Source organism: Embiotoca jacksoni, unplaced genomic scaffold (genome assembly GCF_022577435.1).
Source record: "Embiotoca jacksoni isolate LCO1_2020_lvr unplaced genomic scaffold, fEmbJac1.0.p SCAF_21, whole genome shotgun sequence".
NCBI classification, from domain to species: Eukaryota; Metazoa; Chordata; class Actinopteri; family Embiotocidae; genus Embiotoca; species Embiotoca jacksoni.
In genome coordinates this window covers 5,281,551-5,301,781 of record NW_027185352.1, presented here as the reverse complement: position 1 = coordinate 5,301,781, position 20,231 = coordinate 5,281,551, and the positions used below count along the sequence as shown (strand labels likewise).

Below are 20,231 nucleotides of genomic sequence, written 5' to 3'. Positions count from 1 at the left end.
GGGACAACGACGCGCCGAAGAGCCGCAAAACGTGCGAACAGCTGGCGGAGAGAGACGGAGGTTCTCCCGGTGCACACCGGCGGACATCCCCCCGGGACACGGAGCAGTAAAAAAAACAAAACACATCTTCCGTCAGCGGGACACACGAGCAAGTAATTGGATTAACAACAAGGTTCGTGGTCTTTTTTTTTTTTTTTTTTTTTTTTTTTTTTTGTGCTAAGCTAACAAGCTACCGCGCGACCGAGCCGTCCGCCCAGAACCGGGTCGGAGGGTCCGGCCGGGCGGGCAGGTGGACTCCGGTGCGCCGCGGTTTGTTTGCAAAAGAGAGCGCTAATTTAGATATAAAAAAAAAATAAAAAAAAACAAAAAAAAACCAACCCCCCACACGTAGAGGACGCGCACTTTTCCCGCTGTCTAATGTCAATTCCTCAAAATGGGGTCTGCTAACGTACGTCTCCGCCATTTTGTGACAGATTCCTCTCCGAGCAGAGGGGTACGTGTAATGGTTGAATGTAACCCCATCAGAGACGTCCGCCCGGCGGGCCACGGGGAGAGCACAGGGACCGGGAGTAACGCTCACACATCCCGGGAGGTGAAGTCGTTTTGAAGTGGTCAAGCAAGGGATAGTAGCGAGCTTACCACCGCGTTTTGCAAGTTTCCAGCAACAGATTGCGCCACGAAAAATAAATAAAATAAAAATAAAATCACCAAGCACTGCGATGGCCAAACAATTTAGTTTGGAGACACTATAAATTAAAAAAAAAAAAAAAAAGAGTCATCACAAGCGTGTTATGAAATTATGCACCAGGATTTTAAATCATAAAATGATTCAGTAGCGTATTTACGGACTGTGATATCTAATAATGTATGAACATTTAAAATGAATCAGTTTCAGTCACATTTTCTATTAAGATTTCCCATCTGAGCTGTATTAACTGTTCCGTATGACTTTAAATCAAAGATGTCAAAATAATGTAGGTAATATCACAAATGGAGGTTTTTTTTTTAAAATAAATATATTACTATCTTAAGGCACAATGCACGAAAGATTATGTAACAATAACAGTAAACTTTATAATGCATTATGTCAAAATGTGTAAATTAGCCTTCGGTAATTGAATGTGCAAAAGCACATAAAACGTATTTACAAATATATTGATAGAAGTGCTGATTTGTTTTTTGTTTTAGTGAAAGTTTTTTTCAATAGGAAGTGAACATTTTGTCCCTTCCCTTTATTTAATTGTGGATTTAAAATAAAATAAAATAAAAACACATCAAAAGACTATTAGATTTAATGCACTGTTAGTTTTAAGCTGCTGCATTACTTATAGTCACAAGTAGTAAACTCACTATGGAAATATTTGACCGCTGCTTGCTTGAGGAAAGAGACTCCTTTTGAAGCCAGTCGTAGTAAATATACTATATAGGCTTCACATCAGCTTGAAATTTTTTTATTTTTTTTACCATTAAATGTCCTTGCCCTCCATTACACGCCTGGTTGGGATAATAAGGCAGCTATGTTAATTAGTGTTATCCCCTCCCCCCACGGGACATTTCCAAGTACCTCCTGACCCGTTTTCCAAACACAGAGAGAAGAATTGTCAGACGGTCCCTAAAAAAGAAAACAGTCTATTGTTCCAGCAGTCGCTCTGCTCTGGCCGCTGCAGTGTCGCCGGTGGCCGCAGGGGGCGCTGCGCGCATGGCAAGCCGGGCTCCGCGGCCTTCACATCTTTTTGTCTGAGAGCTCGATCCCTCTGCCGCTCTACAGTGTGCGCGATAGCCTCCGAGCTGCGTCCGTAACACACTGTCAAACCACTCCAAACGAATCCAACCGCGACCAAAACCATTCATTCTACACCTTCTGCCACGGCGTTTCTATTCTGCCGGTAAATCGGTCGTATTTGTGACTGTTCGTGGGAACTTAGTCCGGGCTCGAATCGGGCTCGCTTTCTGTGTGCATCAGTCTTTATTAGCGAGCTGCCGCTCTTCTTTGCTATCAGCTATTTCTTTAACTTTTTAAACACTCAGCTCGGCGAATGACTGAGCGCCGGCGGAGTATGGGATCCTTGGTGTCTTAAGAAGCGACTGAAGTGGGCTTTAACCGTTTTTGCATGCAAAAACAATGGCAAATTCGACGGGGAAAAATCTACTAGATCAGCGAAGGAAAGGGCAGGCTTTCCTGGACGAGCTGCGGCAATTTCACCAGAGCAGAGGGTGAGATCGGGGCGTCTTTATTCCCAAGAAATACAACTTTAAATCTTCATTGCATGTGCCTGCGAGTTAACCAGAAGTGTTTTTTAAACGTGTGTGTGTTTATTTCCTGCGTTATCCCGACAGATCGCCGTTCAAGAAGATTCCTATCGTGGGTGGGAAAGAGCTGGATCTCAGTGCTCTGTACATCAGAGTTGTCTCTTTAGGTGGATTTGCGAAGGTGAGTGGCGACTAAAAGTGGTTTTATCTCCCCGCCCGCCGCCGCCGTGTGTGCGGACTCCTCGGCGGACCGCTCCACAAACTCCGTGCGGGGAACCGGGGAGGAGGGGGGGGGGAAACAAGTGTTAAAAAAATTAAAAAAAAAAAAAAAAAAAAAAAAAAAAAAAAAAAAGCAGCCCCTCCGGAGCGGCTCGGTTGTTTGGCCTTGTGCTAGTAATGTGGAGGCTGGTGTTGTTGTGCGGTTTGAATTCAGAGTCCAGAGTGCAGCTGGAGCGACTCGAAATTAGCGGGCACGTTTACCATCGATTATCGGCACGGAGCCCGGCCTCGGGGAAACAACCGCTTCGGACGCAGCGCGTCGCCCTCTCTCTCTCCCCGGCTTCTCCTCCCCCCCTCCACACTCACACCCCTCCACCCCTCGGTAGTGTTTTTTCCACCCAAAGGGGGGGAAGCTTGAATTTTCTTTCTCGCCATAGCCATCTTTCTTCGGCTTCATGGCTGAACACAAAAAAAAAAACCGTAGGCCTCACAGGCCCGCGTAGCGAAGGCGGCGAACGCGACCCGAAAAGCGGCTCCGACACCCGACGGGTCGCCCCCTCCGTGTGCCGATGGAGGCGGTCGGTCGGAGTTTGGCTTCGTTGCATTTGAACCACAAAATAAGGAAAAGCCCAGTTAGCTCGTTAGCTGTCGTGCTAACTAGCCTCGACAGTAACGATAGTGTCCCAGAGGCGGTCGGACTCACTGTTGTGTCCAATGTAAATACATGCTGTTAATAAACAAAACCGAGCTTCATGAAACACGTTTCTACTCGAAGATGAATCCGACAAATCAGCATTTCCAGATCTTTTTATTTTTTTTATTTTTTTTTTTTAGTTAGTGAGTTAGGGGAAAGTTATTGATTAATGATAGTGGTGTTGCCTCATTGGGGAAACCTGTGGCAGACCAGATGGTTGTAGTGAAACCGCTCTTTTTATATGTGTGTGTGTGTGTGTGTGTGTTTTCTCTCCTAATGATCTCATCTCCCCCTCTTTCAGGTCTCCGACAAAAACCAGTGGATTGAACTTGGGGAAGAGTTTAACTTTCCGAGGAGTTGTTCCAACGCTGCATTCGCTTTAAAACAGTACTACCTTCGGTGAGTAGCCGGCCATGCAGCTCTCAGGTGGCATGTGGGAAGTGTTTACAAATGAAAGATGCAGTCAGCAGGATCCGGCCTCCCCGCTAGGAAGCTGCACTCCTACAAAAACTGTGACAGGCAAATCAGGGTTTATATTTATATTTGTGTATGGCGGGGTCTGTATGCACACGCTCACTTCTTCAGTATTACACGCCTCTGATCTGTGTTTTCCAAAAAAAAGAAAAAGTTTGGCTGAAATGTGTGCTCAAGTCTGGATGGTAGTTTTTTTTGTTGTTGTTGTTTTTTTTTTTTTTTTTGAGATGATGATTTTGTGTGTGTTGCCCTGAAACCACACATTACCAACGGTTACTACTTCCTGAAAGCGGTGCAGCTGGAGGGTACTTGGTTGTGATGCAGCTCTGAGCAGATCTGGGCTCCCGAGTCTGAACACAGTCAGCTGCCGGTGATGGGAGGCTGGTGTAGATGCTGCTCTCCCAAACAGCTGGTATTTGTGGTTTTGGTGTTGCTACTTTTTTTATTCCCCCCCCACCACCACCACCAACTCGTGCAACGATTGTTCCCATCACTAGCACCTGCCTACGAAGGGCTTGCACCTGGGTGGCAGAGAAGCGCTTGTCGTCTCCGGTGGATGTTTTACATGCGCCATGCTACTCGGAGGCGAGTTATGTGTGCATTGTCAACAAGTGGGATTTTGGCGCAAGCTGCAGCACGTTGTGACTAAGGCTTAATTTGATGACTTACTGTGCAAAGCTGAGGAGACTTGCGCCTCCTCAAACGATCGCAGATAAGCATCCGTGTTGGCTGCACGCTAGCAACAACCTCAGGTACACGAAGCCTCGCAGAAGTCAGCCGGGGTCTTTTTTCGAGCGCCACTGTGGCCACCGAATAGTATTAACCTGCTACATATCTCGTGTAAATGACAGAATACTTTCATAAAGCACGTTTTCTAAAGCCCTGAGCTTATAATTCGGTCTGCTTGGAGGCTCAGGTGGCTGACAAGACAGCAGTTGAGGTCTACCGGTTCCTCCAGTGGAAGCAGCTCCAGTGCGAAGGTGTTGGGTTTCTGTGATGTGATTTATGCGGGTACTTATCCTCACAGGCTCGCTCAAACACGAGCAATAAGAAATCTGGGTTTGTCTTTTGTCTGGTCGGCTTAGTTTTGAGTGTGGCTGAAACACTTGTCCGGTAGTGTTCAAGAGGACAACAAACGTATGAAAAGTTGCTGTAATTATTTCCTGTAAAATATTTTAGGTAGAAAGCCAAGTTGTGCAACCAAAAAGAGCGACGCGCTGAATAATACTCTTGTGTCACGTCGTCTTTGGAGCTGCTTTATAAAGTTTATCTAACGCGGTTTGGTGGATGTCAGAGGCAGCGAGCAGCTCGACTGATAACGGAGAAACGATCCTCGCCTGCTCTGGTTGCCGACGGAGAAATGAGTTGTTTCTCTGGTTGTGACCGGCAGCGGGGGGAGGGGGGGGGGGGGTCACCTGTGGGGGGGGTCGGAGGTCATAGCCGGGGAGCACTCGGAGGTGGGTGGACGGTAATCCCGATCGCCCGGTTGATTATCTGTAACCTCTCAACGGTCTTGGTGTTCTTAAAGCTGCGTTTGCATGTGTAAGGCTTTCTTGTGATGGTACAGGCAACGAAAATAATCAAGAAATGTTTATTAATATTGTAAGTCGGTTCAGTGTTTAGCATCCGTGACGTCCAACAAGTCCAATTTTAAGTTAAAATGCATCTTCCTTATGCTTATTTTTTTTTTTTTTCCCCTGAGTGATTTCACATGATAGCAGGTAGGAGTAAACGGTCACACTCGTGTCTGTCTGTTGACCAAGTTCACCATCGTAATGCGCCTCTCCCTGGTCAGCACTTCCCACTCAGAGCGGAGTAATAAGCAGCGCCGGAGTTCAGTGCCAGCTCCCGCTGCCGTCTATTTGATATCTGAATGCCGCTCCGTAATAAGTGCACGTCGCTCGCCAGAAACATTTTTCCAGCTCGTTTTCAACTTGTTGAAGCCGCTGCTTTGACATCAGTGCTGCCAATGGGCGCTGATTTCATTTCAACTTCGGGGGCAGAAGGATTCACACTGTGGATCAAAGCGGCAGCATCAAATCACACTGACACACTAAAGGCACAGCTGAAACGCGGCTCTGTTTTCAGTTGGCTTCATTAGCAAGACTGAAGCAAACAGATGGACATTTAAATGAGAGGCGGTTCAGGTGTGAGGTTTAAAACATTATTGATCAGACAGACAGACAGACGTGCAGCGAGCTGATGTCCGACCAAACTGCTGATATAAAAGGTTAGTTGTTAGCCGAGGCTTCAACAGACCGAGAAAGACATTTTAAAGAGTTTTCCTCCATTGCAACAGACGTAATACTTAAGAGCACCCGAAGTCTGTGAAGCTATGTGCATAACGTGCACCTGTTTCCTGAGTCGTCTCCTCTTTGCACTGCCATAATTTGACATATTTATGCTCTACAAGTGTAAACGCTGCGCTCACTTTCAGTGGATTGGGTTAAAGTTACTTGGAGGCTGCCTCCAGGTTTCCTGTGGCCACGCTGATTTGGATGATTCTCGGTCAATACAATTTCACTTCTCCACGGTTTCCTCTGGCCTCAGTACTTTCACATGGTTTGGAAGAGTTCAACTGTCATGGGGCAACAGACCTGGATTTTATTTTTCTTCTCCAGCAAAGCGGCGTCCAGTCGGTCCAGGTGCACGCTGTGATCTGAGAGTGAGTGAATGAAAGGTGTTTTGAAATGAGGCTGCCGGTGTTGCTTCTTAATCGTCGCCTGCTTTTCCAAACTGCACCGTGTTGCACCCAGAAGCCGGGTCAGGTGACGGATACCCCGGTTCAACCTTTGTTCGCCCTCGCTGCTGCGTCCCCATCGGGAGGAAATCGGGAGTCACCGACATCGAGGAACGCGCACTTCAGCTCCCGTGCTCGCTCCCGTGTTCAGCTCATCGGCCAATCACATGGCTGGAAAGGTGTACAAGAATACGTTTATCCTGATTCGTCCTCGTTCCAAAGTTGTTTTTTTGGTGCGTTTGGAAACCTTCGTCACGTCAGGCAGCATTTGTTGGGAGGAATACAAGGATCCAGGTGGCACTTTTGAAGCTGGGTTTGATGAGTAGGCGAGGCAGTGATCTATTGAAGGTCTTCTCATTCATCAGTGTTCACTTATAATAGTATAGTACAGATGGGATTTCACCTTTTGACCCTCGCTACACTATGAACAAGTTGGGCTTTTAACTCTGCTTCCAAGGACAGTTTTACAGTGATTCTACAACAACAAACAAGCCTTTGACTTCACCGCTTTCTGCTGAATCAACCACCATCGAGTAATCTGTCGTCAGGGTTCAGCCCGACGCTTCTTGTGCAGGGAAATGATTATACCGCACTTTGTTTGCAGCGCAGCGAAAGCAGGTGCAATCGGATTCACGGGTTTACTCCTTTCAGTCGCAATTTGTAATTTAAACCCCGTCTGAACACCTGGCCGTTCAGCCGTGTTTCTCAAACGCTCTGGGCGTGTGACCCCATGTTTTCGGGTCCCAACATTTCTCACGGCCCAAGCAATTAGCCAGTGTTGCAGCCATGTGAGCATGACATCATTTTTGTTTCAAGCCATGAAAGGAGTTGCAAGTGGATTATGATTAATGGACTTATTGAGCGCTCTTCTTTGGAGAAAAATGAACATGTGTATGTCTGTCTTTGGAGATCTCGAAGTCCGCGTGTGAAACGACGCCTCGTGTTTTTAGCTGAAAACGCTGAGAAACTCCAGAGTGAATGTCCTGTGTGGACGCCTCACGGGGAACCCACTGAATCTGCCGTCTATTTATGTTCTTGAACTTCTAACGGGTGTGTGGTTAATGTCGATTACAACGTCAGGTCTTGGTTTCTACTTGGAGGTGTGACATCTCAGTTTCTGGAGGGAAAAAAGAACCACAGAAAACACCATTGAGCTCCTGCCTAGCCCTCCACCACCACACACACATTTCACTCGCTTGTTGTTTTTGTTTTTTTTGCTACTCCTAAGGTGTTAATTTTCACACCTTTTTATGAGATTATTCCTTGTGCCGTGGTGGCTGCTGGTGCTGCTCTGCTTCCTGTCTATGCCAATAGATTCTCCTGCTCGGCTGAAACATCTGGATGTAGCGGCCTTTGATCTGGCTCGCATTCGTTGTGTTTTTATTCCCCTGCCTTCATCCGAGCTGCTGCTCAGATGACGACCAGTCAGAGAGAGAAAATGCAGATTACTGCCTGCTTCTGCCCTCTTGTATGGAAGAATAAGAGACGGTTAACAAAATAAGAGCAGTGGAGCAAACTTGCTATCACAGATAACATCTGAAGGCTCTTGAGACTTTGTGTTTTTGGTCTGTCTGTAATTTGACCTGCCCTCCAGCAGTGTTGGCCACCACTGATAGCCTAATCTCCTTCTTTCAGTTTCCTCGCTAACAAGCAGATGGGCAGATCTGCCTTGTGTTTGACAGCAGAGTGAGAATCTGGTTTCAGCACTTTATGAAATACATGATATAGTTCAAATGTTTGCTCTGGGTGTTATGTAGGCTGCAGCTCTTCAGTAGATGTAGAACTGCTAAGTGCGTTTTACACATAGCTGGAGTTTGTTCTCTGTTTAATCTGTAATGTGAAGCAGTGTTTCAGTCAGAAGCAGTCTAGCAGTAAACTCTGCAAAGAGTATGTCTGTAACATTTTGATGTAGGAAGAAACCCGTGAGGAGATTGTATACACACCAGGCAGGAAATTATAGTGAGCTCTCGCACCAGCACACAGTTTATAAGCCTACACGTCGTTTTCTTCACACCGTCCTTTATGTCATTTAACAATAGTTTGAAAAACTCAGTGGATTGCGGTGACCTGGTTAAAAAAAAAAAAAAGATATATATATTTTTTTTCTTTTTTTTTTTTTAAAGGCTTTGTCAGAATTAACTATTTTCTTTCATTCACAAATGCGGGAAAATGATATAATCATTAAAACACATTTTTAGCACAATAATAAGTAAAAGACTGGAACCAAGGCTGTCATGGTTACAGGTTATAACACAGAGTCAGATGTTTGTACGAATGTTTACTGGTCAGTTTTATTATAGGTGTCAGACTACCGGCTGGCTGGAGTTGGTCAAGTAAATGTATTGATATAGCACATTTAAACACAGCGCAAGTGGTGCACAACTTCAGATAGAATTCAAATTAAAGAAAAAGAGAACTAATATTAATACATATGAGGAGGTATGTATGATCAAGAAAAGAAAAGAAAAAGGCCCTAATCTGGAAATGCCAGCGAGAATAAATCTGTTTTCAATCGCCCTTTCAACGCGGGGAGTGAAGATGACTTGATCTGGAGGGAGAGACCGGTCTTAAGTCGTGGAGCTGCGACTCAGAAAGTCCGTCCAGCTTTGAGAGCTCGTCTGGATCTTTGGACCATTAAGAGCTGCTGGTCCATTTACGCACGCAAGAGCCGTAGCGGAGCAAACGGTCCGACGGATAACTAGCAGCTGCTTCTTTTAGGCACTTACACAATAACCATTTTAAAATTCGGTGAAACGTGCTCACGCTTTTTGTCGCCAGTCAGGAGCTTTGGTGTTGCTTTCTGTTCCAGCTACAGATGAGATATTTACAAGCTACATCACAGACAAAATGGTGTAGAGTTTGAAAACGCTCCCGTTGACTTCTTTTGATGGATCGATTGGGAAAAAAAAGTAACATCCTGAGGACGAGGGATAAGCATTTTAGGCAAAAATACTATTCCATATTTACTGGGAACCAGTTGACTATTATCCAACTGTCTGATGGGTGCTCTGCTCTTAAATGACAGTAAATAGCTGGTCGATTGATGATCTGCCAGCTTTACTAGGCATTTATTTCTTGAAGATGTTCCACACTGAACTTTTGGACGTCTGCAGTCGTCTTTATGTTTCTGCTGCTCGTACTGCAGCATCTTATCTCACCGCGTTTCTCACGTTTTACCGGAGCTCGGTACCCACGTATTCCTCTTCTCCCTTCGTTGCTTAATGGCAGCTGACAAACCGTTTTTTAGGTGCGTTAGCGCCACCTCCTGGTGGTAGCGTATCACAGCAAGGTAGAAGTACAGTAAAGAAATTGGCATGATTGCTTTATTATTGAATAGAATTGGTTTTATGAGCAATAAAGTAAAGGAAATGATCCAATCCATAAAAGCATAGAGAGCAGCTGCAGGTGAGAGGGCTCAACTTTTATTGTCTTCTCACCAAACAGCCATACAGGTGGCGAAGAGATAGACAGACAGACAGACGGTCGGTTGAAATGTGGTACAGGGTTCATATTTTGAAGTCCAGGTCTTCACAAAATGTGAGAATAGCGGATTGATACCAGACTGTACGAGTGGTTACGGCGTTCAATGCGAATGTTCTCCCGCTGCAAAAAAAAACGCCCAGTTTGTACTCAGGAAGAGTTTTAATGCTGCTGTGATTGATAACTACAAATCTGTCAAAGGAAACACTGCAGTTCCTTTTGAATGATCAGGAGAAGTCAGAGGCGTAGCATCAGTGTCGGTACGTTTACTGGCATTATGAGTCTTAACATATTGTTCCAAATAGTCGACGGTCAGTGATCCAACTCCTCCAGTCGGTTTGGTGGCGTCAATAAACGGTCCTGTGATTATTGACATAGTGAACCACCCTCAGTCTGTGTTGGGCAGCCAGCTCCATGAGATCCCAGCAAACATCTCTGTGCACAAATTGGCAGTGGGTGTGTTTGCATGTCTGCGTGACCGGCCAGCAGGGGGCGTTCGACCCCCACACAGCGCCGCTCAGAGGGGCATCTGGGCAGCCGGAACAAATAACGCAACACTAATGACAGCGGCTGCTCGCACCGGCCTGTCTGCTGCTCACGTCTCCCGCCTCGCCAGCTTCACACACTTTGGTCCTGTTATTTTGGAGGGAAAACACACTCCGTATTAGCAGCGATAAGAGAGAGAGAGAGAGAGAGAGGTGCACATACACACTTCTCTTAACAGATGCAAAGCCCCGGTGGGTTCTGCTGTTTGGTAGTCTCTGTTAATCATGCAGGAGGGGGCTGATGTTCCTCATAGTGCACGCATGAAAGAAAAAAAGAAAAAAAAGGGGGGAAGTGCAGCATCTGCAGCAGCCTCCCCCCACCCCCCTCCCCCCTTTACCCACAGCCTTTTTCTTCTGCTTGTGCCCAGACAGCGGGTGATGACGCTGCAGTCAGGAGTGGGCCCTATCTCTATCTCCCTCCCCTCCCCTCACTCCTCCTCACTCTCACTCTCTTTGCTCTCTACAAATGAAGGCTGAGTGTATTTATAGTCCAGCGTGTCACCCGGCAGCCAGCAAACGGGGGATTACCTCGGCCACGATGAACAAGCAGGGGCCTAATTCAGAAACAGGCACTGGCTCGGTGACTCGCCACACAGGCCGGGTTCACCACACTGTCGCTGCCGAGGTATTTCGCCGCGTGTCTGTGGAAGTGTGTGTTTGTTTGTCTGGCAGATTTCACCACATTATTATGAGGCGTGTATCTTGGTCTGGAGCTGCGTGCTCATGGAGAATGTTTCTCTCTTTTTTCTTTTGAGTTGAGTTTTAACTTCTACAGACTGGGAGGAGGATTACAGTTAAAGATGAATGTTTGGTGTTGCAGCCAGTTCACGTTTCTACATCGGATTTTCTATTTTAAAACTGAAAATGCACAAAGAGCTACGGTTTGTGGGACTTTTTGATGATTACTTTTTGCTCTGATAACATTCAGCCTCCTGCAAAGACATGCTTCTCTCATGTGGTACAGTGCTCAGTTTTAGCCCTAGCTCCTAAGTGGCTCGTGCTTTCGTTGCCACTTCACAGCCTGTGAAAGGATCACAGCCTCCTTTAAAAGTGTCAAGTCAGACAACATCTTCCAAACAAACAGATCAGGGTGAAAGCTCATCCTGTCAGCTGTCAAGTTTAATTTCAGACTGGAAGTTGACGCCTGTAATTCACACCGAATGTGCCGAGTAATAAAAAGATGGTCTCTTCATTGACTTTTACACCTGCGTGCACTAAATTAGGAACTAGGTGTTTTAAAAAACAAAACATGATTGATCTAAATCTGTTTTCTGTGAGATAATCTCATGATTTAATTTTTTTTTTTTTTTTTTTTTATTTCCTCACTTTGTGCTTGTTTCTGCTCTTCTCAGGCCAGTCAGGCTGTGTGGGAGCTAACATGAGCTCTTTTCCCTCCATTTCTCTTGAAGGTGTTTGGCTGCTGCAGGTGACGCCCCCCGTGTGGTCAGTCATGGTCACTGCACATGTCGCCTACCTGCTGTGTGCAGTTTCTAGTTTGGCTGAGTTTAGGTTGAATTCTTCTAAATGTCAGTCTTTTAGCTGATTGGCCCTTTTGGAGAAGTGGTGGCCTGTTGTGCTTGAAGTGCATCATAAGAGCTGAGGTCATATTGAGGGCTGTATTTTAACAATCTAAGTGCACGGTCTAAAGCACCTGGCAAATGTGCAGTTAGGGTAGTTCAAATCCACTTGAGCAGGTTTAACAGCAGGTAATCTGAGCGCAAAGTAGAGCGCACGGTTCAAAGTGGTTGTACTCGCTTTGTATTTGATTAATCGTAGGTGTGGTTTGTGTGTAATATAAAATAATCCAATCAGGGTGTCATCTCTCTTTCCCTTTAAGAGCCAGGTTTGCTCGCACCTCGGTTTGGGTTGCTAATGTAACGTCACATTTGCCAGATAGTAGGAAACAGAGCTGCTCGTGTGCAGATTGATGTTCACAATGTTAGTCTTTCACACTGTAATCTTTGTGTTTGTAATCATTTGCATGTTTGTGCGCTGCTGCATGTCCCTGTGTGTAACCATCAGAGTCCAAATGATGCTTAAAATAACAGCAAAATACTGCACAGCTGACTTGAGACCAGGTTTTTGTTGGTCAATCGCACAATCATTTTCCGCGGCATGTAGATAGGACTGTGCCAGCAGTGCCCCCCGGCCGCACCTCATTTTAACACACCCATGGGTGCTCAGATGGGCGCAAGCACAGTTGTTGTTGAAGCGTCAGGGCTGCAGGACGGAAAAATGACAACCGCTGCAACATGAAACTATTAGAGCCGTCTCAGTGCAACACAAGTGTCTTTGAGTCTCTGCTACAGTCTGCTGCTCCATGAAGGCAGATGAGTTATCTTCCATAGACTTGTTGTAAGAGCAGAGTGTGTTTCAGTGAATGGTCTCTTTCACAGTGTATCAGGAGTCTTCAACTCTTGTTTATAACATGGAAACATGTGAGGTTGGTTTTCATGTTGCCGTTATGACCCCGTGTTCACACTCCTTTTGTTATTTCTACACAGTAGAAGTGGGTCACGTAGAGTTGGCTCCAGTAAAGCTGGTGTTATCTTAATGTGACACGCAGCCCGCTCGTCACAGATGTATAATATTTCTGCATTATCTTAAACATTTCCCTGTTGTGCTTTTTCTGTGCTTATAACTGCTTTTTGTGTGCTGTAACGATGAAGGCATATTGATGATGGGTTTTTTAAGAGGGAATTATTTCCCTCACTTCTTGTAATTGTGACGGTTGTTTTCTTACAGCTCAGGATTCACATAGAAATTCAAGTGAATTTTTTTTTAATCTTTATTCAATATATTAAATTATGCCAGAAAATATGACAGCAGATACCTGCCTTGCAGCTCAGGAGATAGAAAAGCAAAACCTCAAATACAAAATGTCAAACCTCTCCTCATTGTCTCTGGTTTATTAATATTTAGGATTCGCTGTAATCCCTTTAGCCATGAGTGACATTTGTTTGTCTTGAAATGAAAGTGGAGCACATCAGAATGCAAACCAAGCAAGTCTCGGCTCATCGTCTGCTTATTTTTTTTTATTTTTTTCCCCTTCTTTCCCTCCCCCACACAGATACTTGGAGAAGTATGAGAAAGTCCACCACTTCGGCGAGGATGATGAAGAATCGCAGCCGGGGAATCCCAAAGCCTCTCTTCCAATCGGTGCAATTCCCAACTCTTATAACTACCAGCAACACATTGTATCAGGTAGGCAGAGACTAACCAAACTTCAGGAGCATTCAGGACTTGGACTGTGTTCACTCCCTGTTTCCGTCCCGGTCACATCTGTATCTGGGACACGGATTCAGTTTCTATTTGCACACTTTCTTTCCTCTCCGTCTCGCTCAGTTTCTAATTTTCCTCTCTGAACTTCATCTCGTCTTTTTCTCTGTCTGCCCCTCGGCCAACTCGCATTTAATCCTCACGCAGATGTGATTACGGCAGCGCATCACTTCATCAGAGCTGGGCGTGTGATGCCGGGGAAGCCGTTCGGTCCACGGGCCAAGCATATGCATAGAAATTGGGCTCGAGTGTAGCGGTTTGTTTCAAGGATTTTCCAGTTGGTGGAGTTTATTTTGAAGGGTCAGAGACCTTTCCTGTTTCTAATTGTGTGAGATAGTGGACCTGAAATACTTCTGACTGTTTGGAAGTCCAGCTCAGTGCATCATAAAGACGCCTGTTTTTTTTTTTTTTTTTTTTTTATGTTGTCATGAAGCAGGTTGCACTTTGTTGTTCTCCTGTGAATTAGTTCTCAAGCTAGTGTGTTAAAAATCTCTTTTAAAGGAACAGTAAAACATTTTGTAATATACACTTGTTCACTTTCTGGCTTTGAGTTTGACCACAGACTGTATATAAAAATAGTTGAAATCTCCAGGTCTGAAAAGTGAAGGCCATGTGGAAGTGTCTTAAAGTGCAGTACCACTGATGGCCACTAGGGGCTGGCTCCAAAAAGCCTCGCACCATAAACGCCCATTCAACTTTTCTTATGAAATACAGGGTCGATACATTTTTAAACAAGTCATTATGGTGTATTGCTTAAGTCACTCCTTCTGATCTAGACTGGTGGTCCATCTGAAAATAACTCAGTCATTAATTAGATATTAGGCTTGGGGGCGTGTCTGGTTTGATTGACATCCCAGAGGGGAATTCAGGTTTCGTCTTTGGGTCGTCTTTTTTTTTTAAACCCCATTGAATCATCTTTTCAAATGAACCTGAGATATAATGTCTTAATGAGTGAGCTTTAGATGAGTTCGCAGGTGGACTTTGTTAGTGTTAAACAGAGTAAAGCTAACAGCTGCTGTCTCCAGCAGCACATTTAGGCTACGGATCAAACGGTGACGTCACCGAATGGTTTGTGAACTGCCCTGTTGAAGCCTCAAGGTTTTGCCTTTTGGCTGTCGCCGCCTTGGTTTTTTAGAGCCAGAAGTGATCATATTTGGTTGAGCTGGAGAGGAACTCGGGGTGGATCTAGCTCGACCTGACTGGGAACCCCAGGACACTACGTCCGCCTACCCCGGACCTGTCAATCAAACCATACACACCCCCAAACAGACCTCTCTTAGAGGCCTGATATCTAATAAATTATGGAATTAGTTTCAGACGCAGCACTGATCAGGAGATCATTTAGCACATGACACCATAAATGAGTTATCGCCATGGTGACTGTCATTCATAATCTTACAATGCGGGCGCTCATGAACTGTGACACTGACTACAGGTAAGGCTGTTTGATTAACCTGCCTCAGCAATACTCGCTTCTAACTGGAAGAATATTTTATTGGACAGTTTAGAAGACGGACTGATGAGGTGTCTGTATTTTATTGCACTTTAACAACCGTTCCTCCGTTTTAGAAGAACTGAAGTGTGAGCTCACCATCGCAGCTAATTGGTATGCACTTCTCCTACACAGTATTTATATGGGTATCTGTTGTATGGATTGTTTTCTCTCTTTATGTCAAAGAATCTAAACTGAAGGCCTCGTGACATCGCAGAGCTTTTGACTGTTTGTCCAGTTCATGAGTCTGCATGCTGAACTTCACATACATCACTTTTATTACACACTGACTCATTTAATTCAGCTTCACCTTGCTAAGCGCCGCTTTGTTTGAACCAAGGCTATGAAGCATGCAGTAATTGTCTGCCTTCTTTTTTCTTTTTATTTAGGAAGTTGCGCACACACACACACACACACACACACACACACACACTCTCTCTCTCTCTCTTATGCGTTGACTAATAATTTTCTAAAGCCGAGCACGCAGCTGCTTTCATGATGAAAAAGAAGCCTCTGAGTAACCACATCATATTTCAAACTAAATGTTTTTGTGCAGCCGGCCAAGGCCAACCTCTTGTCTTCGTCGGACCCCGCTCACACACAGTGAGCGCGCGCTGCCCGACAGCCTCACAGCGTTGTAGTGTTGACCGCCGGGCTGCTCTCCGAGGTAATTGACTTGTCCTGACAGCAGTTATTGATGAAGGGAAGAAGGAAGCACTCGTTGGTTTTCCACCCTCCCACCTCAGTTTAGATTAGAGTCTCCAGCCTTTTAGTCGCAGGCTCTCTAACAATCAGCCCGCTGCCCGCTGAGCTAATTGACTCCAAAACATGACCGGGGTGAGAAAAGACACATGGCAAACAGTGGTGAACTTTGTCCGCAGCTTGTAGGTTTTTCTTGTGCGCTACTCTGAGCCGTGTGCCTTTAAAGAGCACAGAGACTTCCTCCCAACACTTGTAACAGCTTGTGATAGTAACTGTAAGTTTTATTGAGTGGTGCTGCTTCTATGCTCGTAATGCTGGCATGGACACACGTGCCCAGGGCTGAAACCATTCAATTTAAAGCAGCTACAATCAATATTTTTAGTATTTTTTTTTTACAATGGGTTACATGAAGTCATTGTGACAAAGTGGTGATGTAGTTTTGCGGAGCTTCATAGCGGCTCGTTGTTTTGGTTTCAAGACCCACAGCTTTACAGTTTTGGCTTAGTCTTATCATGCCATTGTTTTCAGCGACTGTACACCATTTACACATCACCAAACCTCAGGCAGGTTGGCAACTAACTGGTGAACATGGAGCTGCAACTAATCATTCAGGTCATTATTACTTTATCTGCCCATTATTTTCCCAATATATCATTATGTGTATATATCATCAAAAAATAAAAACAAATGTCCAAATCCCAAAACTCACTCAATTTCAGAAAACAATCAAATGAACACGTTATTATAATATTTGCTGGTTAAATATTTGTCGATCAACTAAGAACTCGACTCAGAAGATGGTGGAGACTAAAAACATAAATAAACTTGCATTACACACTAAAAGACATATCTTTAGTTTTCATGCACTTAGGAGTGGGAGAGTGTAAACCAGGTTGTTCTCTGTAGCTACAATTAACATGTTCCCTAAAAGCTTTAGTAGATCCTAGATAGCTGGTTGTGCAATTTGAAGCATCCATTTGCTGCAGGGCACCAGACTTAGACTAGTGTGCGGCCAATAATTCGTTTAAAAGGAGTGAAATCAGGCGTTCTAATGTAAGATTGACTTTGACTGAGTAATCGTATCCATGTGTTTGATAAAATAGAGGCTACGTATGGTAAATGCTGGCGCTCATGGGCACTAATGAGATTTACTTCTGAGTAAACGCAGCAAAAGTTGTAATTTGTCAGTAGTGGAGTCCCAGTGGCTCGGTGCCATTAAAGCATCACATTTCTCTACTCGACCCTAAAGAAGAGAGAATATTGTTTCAACATTAAACACCAGATGATCAGACACCACTTAAATATTTCTGCTGTAAATTGATAAGTGGTGACAAGTCAGCCATAACATCAACTAAAAGAGGAGGATCATGTCAATGTTGTGTTCACAGCTCATGTTCACTGCCCCCTACTGGCCAAAAAAAGCTATTGTTGGTTCAAATTGTAATTACTGTGTTTACATTGGTTCTTGGACTGAATAAATGATGGATAAGAATTTTGATTACATAAATTACTTTAAGGTTCATGAATTAAACTCAAATAATAGATAACTTAGCTGCACCAATATCAGTATTTTTTTTTTTTAATTGTTTTTTTTTTTTTGTAGATGCCTTAGACTTTTGATAGTGACACTTTTTCTGAATGACCTTATAACTAGTGGGTTATTTTTGCACTGCAGTGACTAGTGGATGAGATGTGCAGATATCGTTCAGTTCTACTGGTTTAGCTCTATTATTGATCTCTCAGAACGAGCAGTGTCTGATTGTACTTCGGGCTCTGAATCCAGATGTCACATTAATGTAGTGGGCCAGTTGGGTAAAAATGTTTCTATTACGGCTTGGCAAACTGAGTCCCGCTTCATTATTTGACAGTTGCCCTGGAAATGTCTCACCGAGCTCTGGTTTGTCCTGTTGTCTCTGAGGCCTGTGACTACTGTTCATCCATTGTGCTCATAAAGCCATGTCTGTCAGACAGGATGTTGGACATCAGTCCTCTGCACCTCCGTACAGTGCCGGCTCACTGCAGGTGCTGGAGGACGAGCGCAGGCAGGCAGCTTTTGAATGGAGCTGTCGCGGCTATAATAGCAAGTCAGCTGAATTACATTTGCCTGCACAAACCTTTTCAGCATGGAAATCAAATTCACTCAGCAGGACTCCTCTCTGTGTTATGATTGGTTTCCAGAGGCAGCAGTCTACAAAGGTCCTGCACCAAATTGAAATACCCACTGTATGGAAAAATGACACCACTGCACACAGACTGATTGATAGCAGAAAATCAAGCAATAGAATAGGGAGGAATCTCAGGTCTTTGTTGACAAAATGATTGCACTTTCACGCACTGGATCATCTATCATTGAGAACCTCTCACTAATAACGTTCATGGCGGTTTTCCCACACAGCTAGAATTTCGGATTAGAAATCTTTTAATTATAAAAAGCCCATCATGGTGGTTGACTGAGTCAAACACAAACACAATTAAAAGTTGGGAGAACATTCATGTTCCTCCGTCAGACAAGACACGGCTCATCAAGCTAATTTGAACTAAAGACAGCTTCCCCTGAACAGCTTTATGCCCCATTTGGTTCGCTTAAAACTCAGCTGAAGGCGAAATATATCTGAGCCAAACTGTGTGAAGGTGTGCAGAGGCAACAGGAGTACGTTGAGGGAACGCACGAACGCAGAAGAAGGCGCTCCTCTTTTCTCCGCTAATATTTATACGTTGCAACGATTTCTTCTAACACTCTTGCCCAATGTCTGCGTGTTTGTCCTGTCCTGCTTTATTTTCCTCTGTTTCTCCTCCACTCATAATTTGAAGGTCAAATGACAGAAGTTAATATTTCACATCAAAAGCATCATTGAAGCTGTTTGTGTTTACTTCTGCTTTGTCAGGTTGAAAGCATTGTAGTCCTTCTTGTTTTGTTGGCTTTTCCCCTATTTGAAACGTATACGAGCTGCATGTTAGGAATTTGGTCAGTAAATATTTCTTTATATTAGAGCCCGACTGATCTATCGGCAAGCCCATATTTAGCGCCGATACCGGCCTATCACATATATATTGTACGTGTCGGGCCGATATGCACAGATATTGCATTTTCTTACAGAAGTTGAGGCAGAAAAAGATGCTATGGGTGAATTTGAAATGGTTCTGTTATTTTATAATTATTAAATTTACAGTGACGTTTACTGTGTCAGTGTGGATGATAAACTGTCAAAGGTCCTGCCTTCATTACATGTGTGTGTGTATATATATATATATATATATGAAGAATATTCATCAATATAATAATATTGGGATTTGTTTTACTCCCTGATATTGCTATTGTCCCCAAAAATCCAGTATCGCTCTGGCTCTCCCGTATATGTGGAATTTGCCTGGAAAAGCAGGAGCATGACATTTAGCTCGCCTCACCGATATGTAAACGCCTGCTGTTTATTGGAGAACACCCACAGTAACCCTGAGATGTTTTTTTTTTTTTTTGTCTCTCCGCTCAGACTATCTCCGCCAAAGCTATGGACTGTCTACGGATTTCGTTCCACCATGCGACTACCACAAACTGGTGCTGTCTCTCCTTTCGGGCCTCCCCAACGAAGTGGACTTCGCTGTTAACGTTTGCACTCTGCTGTCCAACGAGAGCAAGCACCCCATGCAGCTGGACAAGGACCCCAAACTGGTCACGTTGCTGCTGGCGCACGCCGGCGTCTTCGATGATTGTACGTTCTACTGTTTTTGCTTTCGTTAGAACAAACCAGACAACGGGGTCTGTAAACACGCGTCATTACAATTTTAAAAACTTTTTTGTTATTTAGATTATAAAACAATATACCTGTAAACTTCCACTCAGTTCTCATCATAGAAGCCTGTATGAGAGACTTTCTTCTTTTTTTTTTCACTTAATATTGTCGAAGATTAAAACGCAAGGACTCAATTTAAAATGTCAAATGATTTATTTTTGTAACCATAACTTTATTTAGTAAAACCTCCTTTTCATTTGAACTGTGCAGCCCTCAAGAAGACCAGTTATTCTGGGGGCACGACTCCCTCTCTAAGTAACTCTCTTGTTGTAGGATCAAAGGTTCTTTCTTCTTAGCGCCTCTTAAATATAATCTATCGAGGGGGAATTGAAGAACAAGGGAGAAGCAAAGAATACCATGCAGCTGAACCGTGGTGCTCCCGCTAACCCTCCTTCTGTATCTTTGCAGCGCTAGGCAGCTTCTCCGGGGTGTTTGGAACCGACTGGAAGGAGAAAACCTGCCGGGACTTTGTCAAGGTAAAGTATTTTTAAAAAGTCTTGAGTTTGCGTGACCCGTTGTGTCTTTTCTGCTGAATACGTCTTTTGCAGTGGACGTTATATATACATAC

The 20,231-nt window shown here is 44.4% G+C and overlaps 1 protein-coding gene across 2 annotated transcripts in view; it reads left to right on the top strand.

Annotated features, from left to right (window-relative positions):
• arid2 (AT-rich interactive domain 2) overlaps positions 1–20,231 on the top strand; it is a 36,913-nt gene continuing 16,682 nt past the window's right edge. The window contains exons 1-7 of one of the 2 annotated variants that reach the window (XM_069156528.1): positions 1–172; positions 2,029–2,214; positions 2,338–2,431; positions 3,465–3,562; positions 13,473–13,606; positions 19,364–19,582; positions 20,072–20,139. In XM_069156528.1, coding sequence (XP_069012629.1) covers positions 2,123–2,214; positions 2,338–2,431; positions 3,465–3,562; positions 13,473–13,606; positions 19,364–19,582; positions 20,072–20,139 — 705 coding nt within the window. In that variant the 5' untranslated portion in view covers positions 1–172; positions 2,029–2,122. Of the gene's footprint in view, positions 173–1,479; positions 2,215–2,337; positions 2,432–3,464; positions 3,563–13,472; positions 13,607–19,363; positions 19,583–20,071; positions 20,140–20,231 lie in introns of those variants that run through there. The other variant, XM_069156527.1, reaches the window with a different exon arrangement.